The following is a 9,221-nucleotide window of genomic DNA, read 5'->3' as shown; positions in this document are numbered from 1 at the left end:
TTGGACAAGCTATCAAGAATTCTGCTTTATCGTTGTCCCTGAAATCAAAGACACTATCTTTGAAATAAGAGATAGCAATTTGTATATTGTTCATCTTCCATTCTCTAAAGCTGTCATAGAGCCTCTGCATACATTGGGGTCAAATGCATCTACGATTGCTTCAGTTTTACCTCCCTGGTTGTTTTTTTTTTCCTCTAGAAGGATGACAGTGGGAACCGGAAAAGGGAATCTGAATTGCAGTTCAGAAAACACCAACCACAAATTAATTCAACAACTACGTATTTGATTTTGCTGTAAAAGCACATCCATCCCATGCTCTGCTCCACAGGCTTCAAAGACAGTACATATCAACAGGATTATTGATTACGCCAAGACCAAATCGAGTAACTTCCTGAGAATGGAAAACAGTAGGAAAAAGTATCACCACCACAAAACCCCAACCTACGATTAAATCTAACCTTATTCACACTTCTTTGACAGGGATTCACACTTACCAGCTTTGACAGGGATGAGACCAACCCCATAAAGGACATCTAGTCCCCCAACTACATGCCTTTTCTTGAGCCCTTCCACCTTGAGAGCAGAGCTGTTACAGACCTGGGGAAGCTAAGGAGTCCAAATGTCGGAAAAAACAGGCAATAAAGTCTCATATAGGCAGCCTTCTTAATTAAGTATTTTGATACTAAGAGCTAATTATTCCTTACAATGTCCCCCTGACTTTGCTGCCTTAGGGGAGGATGTTGGAAAATATTTGGGCAGAATTCACTTTGAGGTTGCAAAAGGCAATTTTAGGCAGACAGTCACCATCGAGTTCAGCGGTCAAGGACTCTTGTCCTGTCTTAGGTTGCCAAAACAATGTTCCCCTGGAAAAGAGAGCAGGCCTCCTGTCCCATCTTAGTCTTAAGCTCTGCCAGGGGAGGTTTAGGTTGGATATTAGGAAGAAATTTTTTACAGAGAGAGTAATCAGACATTGAAATGGGCTGCCCAGGGAAGTGGTAGATTCTCCGTCCCTGGAGGTTTCTAAGATGAGACTGGATGTGGCACTTAGTGCCATGGTCTAGTAACCACAGTGGTGTTGGATCAAGGGTTGGACTTGATGATCTTAGAAGTCTTTTCCGACTCAGTTGATTCTATGATTCTGTGATCTCCCTTCTCATAGCTTTGAACAAACTTTGGGGAAAGATGCCAAATCTGATGCAAAATAAAAGCTAAGGTTGCTTTAAAGAACTGCCTTGCTTTGATCTAAAGACATATTTCCTTTACAATCTGTTTCTATTTGCATCAGTTTGAGCCTTTATTTTAGGATCGGCTCGAACATCTTTCCTTTTTTTCTTCCACTGTAATTCTGACAGCAGTATAAAGTGTAAATAGCCATTGAGACACAGCGTATGCTCAACGGAGACACATTTCTGTGTGGTCTTCCTCCCCCCCCCCCCCCACTGACAGCCAAGTTTTGGTAGAACCTGGTGGAGGGTGGTGACTCACTCAGCCTGTAACAGTTTAACTGGGATCACAGCAGTATTCTTACTATGCACAGTAGTGTCTTTTGGAGGTTTCACAGGGTAAGCCATCGATATGTAATAACATTGCATTGTGAATTATGGAGTTGCTGGAATCAATGGGATTTTGCATATTAATTGCAAACACACCCAAAAAGACAAAGGAATTTATTGGCTTAATTAGTGTTTCAGCTCTAACAGCATTCAGGCTTCATTCTCACACAAATTGATAAATAGCAGCAGTGTTACTCCTCAAGGATACTCTGCCTTTTGAGAGGGGATGCTAGTTTATGATCCAAGCTCTCTCAGCTGCAATGATGCACTCAGCAGGAGCCTGGAGGAGTTGAGCTTCAAAGGTATTTGCCACCTCTTTTTCCTAAGCAGATTGCTAGATGCTGGCAAAAGGGGCTGCCCTACCCTCTCTGCAGATAGTAATGGTGTTTTCTCTGAAAGGCATTTACAGAGTGACGCTTACTGGACAGGACAAAAAAATGGACCTGGACCATTTCCACCTCTAGGGTACAAAAACTGAGATTCATTATCATACATACCCAAACAGTACCTAACCAGTTACCACAATGGCAACCCAAGGGAAGCTACCTGTAATGTACTTAAGGATTGATTCTGACTCCAAGGATACTGAGAAAAACTAAGTTTGAGAAGAATTAGATAGGTGTACCTGGAAGCAGACTTTGGCCCTTGGGCTCCCAGCTCCCAAGAAGCACAGCTCCATGAAAAATAAGGTGCTAGAATGAGAAGCAAATGTCAAGAATTCAGCTGTATACCAAAACAAAACAGATATCCACCTGGATCTGCTCTCCATCACCTCGTGCATTCACATGCTGCAGCACAGCATGACTGATGCAAAGTTTCAGGGACAGCATTACAATAATGAGGGAAGAGCAAGACACTACCTGAAAAGCAGCTTCCTCCCCATGGACTTAAAACATTTTCTGCATTATCATACCACTGAAATTGCACCTTAAAGCTAATAACCGACAAAGATTCATTGTTCAGAAAGCCTGTGCTCACATCTTCAAACAAGTTATTCTCCTGGGCATTCCTCCTCCCCATTCTCAGCAGCAGACCTCTCCTCCTTGGGATGGGGATCACATCACAACACTTAAGTGATAAGCAATTTGTTGACAGAGAGAAATGTCACCAAGAAAACATTTCAGCTGCATTCAAGACCAGGGCTAGGTACCGTTTTTTGTTTGTTTTTCTAGACATGATCTGGCAGCTGCAAGCAAAACGAAGAGCCAGAATCATGTGAATGTGCCCTCGCTGGGAGAAGCACAGCCAAAGGCTGCAGGCAAGCCATGCTCTCTGTGTCACCGTGCTCAGAGAGCACTGGAGGAAATAATCCTGCATTAATAGGGCAGCAGATCACAGAGATCAAACAGGCCTTTTCTGTTTCTACCCTAGTTCATGCCAAAAAAAAACAAATGGGAGCAAATGTACAAAAAGAGGGATATGCCATCAGCCCCCTGTGAAGAAAATGTACTCCCATTTAATAGAATACAGAGCTGTGCCACACAGCTTAATGGTTAATCCAGGCTATTTTATAATAGGAAGGACCAAAAGAAGATGGGCATCTGTGGCTTCCTCTGCAAGAAAACAGGGTCATCACTCACAGCTCCCTCTGAATTATGCTCTACAAAACCTTAAGAGCGCCTGCTGAGCACCCTTTGGCAGGGGCCAGGACACAACAGTGGCTTGCCACCTTTCAGGTTGTGACCTGAAACACCAGCTCTGAGAGCCTCGGCCTGAAATGCAGCAGGAAAGAAAGGGAATTCCAGTGTATGTTCAAGCCTGGGACACCAAATGATACCCCGGGCTCAACTTCTCACCTACCCAGGAGGCAATGCCCCTGTACCCCAGGCTGTTCCAAGAAATGAGCCTCTTTGTAACTTACCATTGAGACAAGTAACAAACTAGTCCTAAACAGAGAGGAATCAGGAGCTCAGCCCCTTCAATTTTTAATGCATCTGCCTTAATCCCCCCACAGCCTTCAAAAACTAAGCTCATTCAGGGCAAGTGGGCCTAAGGAAGAGTGAAGCATCTCCTCCACTGCTGCTGTGGCACCTGCTGTGTGAGCAAGGGATTTACTTCTGAACTGGCATGGGCTTGGTCTAGAGAAATGGGCTCCCATTTGTGTATCACCTTCAGTTTATAAACAAGCTGAACCTCTTTCTGCCATTTAAACGTGAAACCAGCTGAGAGCAGGCTCTCACCCGTAAGTGCCTGGGTGTCCACATGGTAACAGTTTACCTCTCTTGTCTGTAATTAATCTTCCAAGTCTCTGCATGATGTAGACATTTACAGTAAAAAAGACCAAACACCTTGCAGTCTCAAAGTCAGTGAAGATTCAGTTAGTCTTTATTTTATTCTGACAGGGTCCTTTATCCCAGAGACAATACTAAGACATAGGATTTTACCAGGATTTTTTCCCAGAGCTCATTCCAATCACAATAAGGAAAAAAATGGCATGTTACAAAAAAAGGTATTTAACACAAACAGAATTGAAATAGATTTATATGCTGTTTCACCTCTGTCTGTCACAGATCCCTTAATATAATTAGTCTGTGGCATAAACAGAAAAAGGACACATGAGCATCCACCAAAACCCATTGTCCCTACTTTGTGAGTGCACAAATTAAACCCATCCAGGCACCATAAGCCACTGGAGAAGCCAAGCAAAAAGATAAATAAGCATTAAATCACCAAGAAAAATGTCCAGAGTGAGTTTCAAAAGCAGCAAGATGAAGACCAAAGCATGCTTCAATGCACACGTGTTAAGCCATGAGGCACAGAAAGCAGCACTTTGCTTTTCTAACAGGAAAAGGGAAAGAGGAGAACCCAGACATGGGGCTGTTCTGTCCTGCTGTAGGCCTGTGAGCCCCACTGACCCAGGCACTACTTTACAAGGAAATGAACAACAAGGAGAAAATCTGCAAACGGACATTCTGAAAAACACAGAGGCACCAGACTTCACGTTGGACACCAGACTCCAGGTGCTCTTGCAGCACAGGTTTGTCAGAAAACTCTCTACACTGGCTAGTGACACCTCAGCCCCAGCAGCTCACCTACTTCACTTAAGCCAAGGAAGGATTTCCTCACCCATCTCCCTAGAGACTTGCCAGGAGTTTCCCAAGCCAATGAAGGCCAAAACAGAAGAAAACAAGTGCCCAGTCACAAATACTGGCTTGGGCTTTCGGGAGAGCAAAGTAACCTGAACACCTTCCTCCAGGGAACAACCACAGACCAGGGGTGATTGGCACTCCTCTCAGGGGTCTCAGCAGCATCCCAATTGCCCCTTCCACCATGTTTTGTGCGCTTCAATGTCTCCCCGCTCCCCTCTACTCCAGGGTTCCCTTCCCTAGCCAGTGCTGACCAGACATAGAATAAGGTTTCACTAAAATCAGGGATCTGCTGCTACAGTATCTAAGTTACTTTGACAGCACATACACCTGTCCTTTTTTTTTTTTTAAATCTTAACTTCTGTATTATAATTTTAACCTGAACACACAGCTGGGCACAAAACAGAAGCACCTTTTGTCTAAGACTCCAACATTCCACTCCTTTCAGGGGGCATTCCCTATTCACATCACACCTGATCACCTAACAGTTCTTAAAAGCATTTGCTCAACTCACCAAGTAAAATAACACCTCCAAGGGATCAGACCTCCAGAGTAGACACTGGCTATTGGTCATTTGAGCTCCCAGTATCATTTGGGAAAGTTGGTCCCAGAAAAAGCTGAAGTCAGCCTCTAAGTACACCTTAATTCTCATCTTCTGATTCAGATCAGGGGACCAGGGTATCCCCTCTACAAATAGCCCCTTCTCTTTGTGCCATGTAGAACCCACAGACCATTGCCAAGGGGAGAACGACTCAGTTGAAGCCCAGAGGGTTACAAGCCTGCTACAGGCTGCTTGCTGGGCTGTACACGACCCTTCTCTCACCCACAGACACCAGCAGCACAGGGACCACCATCCCCATCTGCAGCGCTGCCTCTGCTTTTCTGGATGACTGCACCACTGAGCACTGAAGTTTTTCATCTCCCAATTGCTTTTCCCTGTGTTACTTCAGAAAAAATCACAACCCACACACTGAGCTACTACCAAGATGAGTGGGACAGAGGAGCCTGTTCAAGCACCACTGCTGCAGATTCTGGGTGAGAGCCATCAACCCCCCACAGAGGCAATCTCGGAAGACCCTGCAATGAGGAGAGGAAACAAAAAAGCCTATGAGCAGCCGAGGGAGACGTTCATTCTATCGATCGTGCAAACTGTCAGTGGAGGGGCAATGAGCGGGTTTTTTTTTTTGTTTCTGTCCTGGGGAATAATCCAGCCTGATAATTAGTACATAAGAGGTAAGTGGAAAATGAGACATCTAGCGAGGGTGGTTCAAGCCTCCTCATGACATTGATAATGTGCAGATACATAGATCACTGTCGGGGCAAACTGCCACTGTGAGCCTGTGTCTTCCCATTGCCTCATCAATCCATCATCCGCTTAGCTACTGACACCTTGGCAGGCACACACCGCCAGCCCTGCATTTGAATTGAGAGGAGCAGGCTCCACCAGGGAATACAGATTTAAAAATCTAAGATTCAAATTTGTTTAAGTATTGTGAACAGCAATTCCCTTGCAAGGCATCTTCATTGCCCTTTTGCCAAGGGGGAACAGTTGGGTCTTTGTTAGAAGTACAAATTGCTTCTTAATGCAAAGGATAAAGCACAGCCCAGGCACCTCCTTAGAATTCCTCCTGGCTCCTGCTAATGCTGCTGCATGTCAATTTTAATTTTTTGAAATTTAAACCAAGGGCTTTGTGTCTAAGCTCCATTTCATTGAAGGAGGGGGGAGGAATAGTCAAAAAGGATTACGGATCCAGTGGGAATTGAGGATCCATAGCAATTATACTTCATTTGGGTCTCAGACACTGGTTTTAATCATATTCTAAATAGTACAAATCGACAACACATTAGAGATTGATAAGTGTCTAACACATGTACCTGGTTATGAACTCTGCTTCCCTCAACCGGGATTTTTTTGTTTGAGGACATTTTTGAGAGTTTGAGGACAGGATGAAGGAATTGCTTTCTCTCTTTGACCCTCCTCTTCTAGCCAATGAGTAGAAAATACCCACCAAGGACCAGGTAGGAGAGAGAAGCAATTGTAATAACTCAGTCATCACAGGGTTGCCCCAAAGTGGGGCTGGACCAAGTCCAACCAACTGGGTTCCCCTTCCTCCTGCAACATCAGGGCAGGGGCAAAGCTCCAGCCTTGGTAGAGCTGTTTTCAGTCCAGCTCCTGTCTCTCTTACTTGTGAAACTGCACTAAAGCTGCAAAGGGCAGAAAAATGAGAGGGAGGTAAGATCTTCAGAAGGAAAAAACAAAATGACAAGACAGTAAAATGAAACTAAGTGCTTGTGTAAACCAATTTAACTGTTTTAGCTTCACCAATTTACCCAAACTAAGGAGGTTACCTACTGGGGTGATGATGAAAGATGCACCTCCTACACCAAAGGCTCAGAACCACACGCACTAATTACACATCTGTGCATTCTTAAAAAGACACAGAGTGGCTGGAATTTACTGAGGACATCAGAAGAAAACCTTTCTAAATGGTCGGAATTCGTCAGTCTTGAGCAAGCTTTCTCTCCTAGCCCATCTCAGGCATCGTGTAGACCCAACCCATACACACACTGCAAGTGCGAGGGTTTAGACAGACTCTCTCCCCTGCTGCCTCCTTGCATTTGTCAAGCATGTTACAGAAACACGGCTTTCCATAATCACTGATTAAACTGCTTTTCCTGTACTTTGTTAACCTGTAGATCAGGTTCAAACCCAGTAAATCTGTTCAGGAAATCTGCTCCAGACCCCCACTTTCACCTCTTGATGACAGTGTGTCTCCTTTTTACAAAACTGCGCAAAGGTGAAGCTTTTTTTCCTCTCCCTCTGCTTCTTCCCAGCCCCCCTGAACCATAATCAAGACTTAGGCAAGGTGCCCAATCCTTTAAAAAAAACCTTTAAATATTGCTGCAAACCTAAGGGACCAAAGTGACCCCCTCCTCTACCCACCCTCCTGTGGCAGCACCACAGTGCTCCTTTGCAGCACTGGAAGACACAGAAAGAAAAAAGGCATTGTCTAAAAACATAATTTAATGTGATATTTTGGTGACTGTGGTCAGCGACCAAATTCTTTTGCAGACAGAAACAGGTTTGACGTTAATGACACCATCATTCACATGAGCATTGCATAGCACAGAAATAAAAGTTTACACTTGACCCCATACAAAGCAGCAGAGGAAAGAACAGTTATGGCCCAGTCCCACTTTGCAATAGTCGATCTGAAAATTCATCATTGTAATTAATACTTTTTTGATGAAAAAATGTGACTGGTTCAAATTCCGTATGTGGCACAGTCTGAACTCTGGGCTCTTTTAAACCCTCCAAGAACCACTTGAGAGTTTCAAGCTGCCGAGTTCCTCGTGTGACACACAAAACACGCAGGCTGACAAAGGGAGAGAGCAGTCAGAAGAAATGCGGGAGAGTAAAGAAGAGGATTGCTTTGTTTCACTTCTATTTCATTTCCACAGGAGTAAAAATAAAGACATACAAACTGATAATGACGCTAAAGTGACCTGTGGAGACAGTGGATACCAGCAGAACAGCAGCACGATGGGATATGGAAATGCCAAACAGCCCCACAAGCATCAGTGGCAGGGCCAGTTGTGTCATGTTGCTTGTTGTGTGTTAATCGGGGTATAAAAGAAAGCCAGAGAAAGTGCTGTACTTATTGTTGTTGCCTCCGTGTGCTTTGCCTCCATCCAGCTTGACGTACACTTCGTCGCCGGAGTCCAGGTGCAGCACCACGCTGTTGCTGGCATAGTCATAGTTCTGGTCCGCATCCTGGGCGATGGCACTGGCCCGCACCTGCCAACACAGTCGCTGGGCACGTCAGGGCCCCCTAGCCCTTCTTCCCCAGCATCTCTATTAGCTCCCTGAGCCACTCTTCCACAGCCCCTCCACCAGCCTCCCCAGCCCCTCTTTTCCTACCTCTTCATCAGTTCCCTGAGTTCCCCTTTTCCGGCCCCTCCGTCAGTTCCCCAGGAGCCCCCCTTCTCCAGCCTCCCCACTACCACCACGTCCTCCCTCCCTCCCCTCTCCTCGCTTCTCCTTCTCCTCATCTCGGCAGTAAAGTTTGCAAGCCGGGAGTTCGGAATTTGTCGCGGCTCTAGAGCCTCTCCCGCGGAGCAGCCCCGCCCCGACGGCGCGGAGGATGCTCCAGCCGCTCCTTTTCCCGGGAGCGGCGGCGGCCGGTGCTTCGGGAGGGCGACAGGGCGGGGGCAGGAAAGGGACGAAAGGTGGCCCCGGGGCGGGGAGGACGCGCGGGGGAGCGGCGGAACCCACCTGGCCGTTCTTGCAGAGGTCAGCCCACATGCTGGTGCCGTCGCCGCCGCGCATGAGGATGTGGTAGGTGAAGAAGTAGATGCCGCGCACCTGGCAGGTGAACTTGCCGCTGGCCGGGTCGTAGTGGTTGCCCAGGTTGGTCACCACGTCGTCGAACTTGAGGACCTCATAGCCCTCGTGGGGGCTCTTCAGCCCCACGTAGAAGGCGATGCGCGGCCCGCTGAAGGCGGCGCTCAGCCCTCCCGCCGCCTCTCCGCCCGCCGCCGCCCCGCCGCCGCTCCCGCCGCCGCCCGCGCCCGCCAGCGC

The 9,221-nt window shown here is 46.7% G+C and overlaps 1 protein-coding gene across 1 annotated transcript in view; it reads right to left on the bottom strand.

Annotated features, from left to right (window-relative positions):
- Positions 1–4,944: 4,944 nt before the first annotated feature.
- The window catches only part of C1QL2 (complement C1q like 2), a 4,989-nt gene continuing 712 nt past the window's right edge, over positions 4,945–9,221 (bottom strand). The window contains exons 3-4 of the mRNA XM_027636599.1: positions 8,916–9,221; positions 4,945–8,438 (exon numbers count right to left, since the gene is read on the bottom strand). Coding sequence (XP_027492400.1) covers positions 8,259–8,438; positions 8,916–9,221 — 486 coding nt within the window. The 3' untranslated portion in view covers positions 4,945–8,258. The remainder of the gene's footprint in view (positions 8,439–8,915) is intronic.

The sequence above is a fragment of the Corapipo altera genome, unplaced genomic scaffold (assembly GCF_003945725.1).
Source record: "Corapipo altera isolate COAL_440 unplaced genomic scaffold, ASM394572v1 45, whole genome shotgun sequence".
Classification (NCBI taxonomy): Eukaryota; Metazoa; Chordata; class Aves; order Passeriformes; family Pipridae; genus Corapipo; species Corapipo altera.
This window is presented reverse-complemented; position numbering and strand designations above follow the sequence as displayed.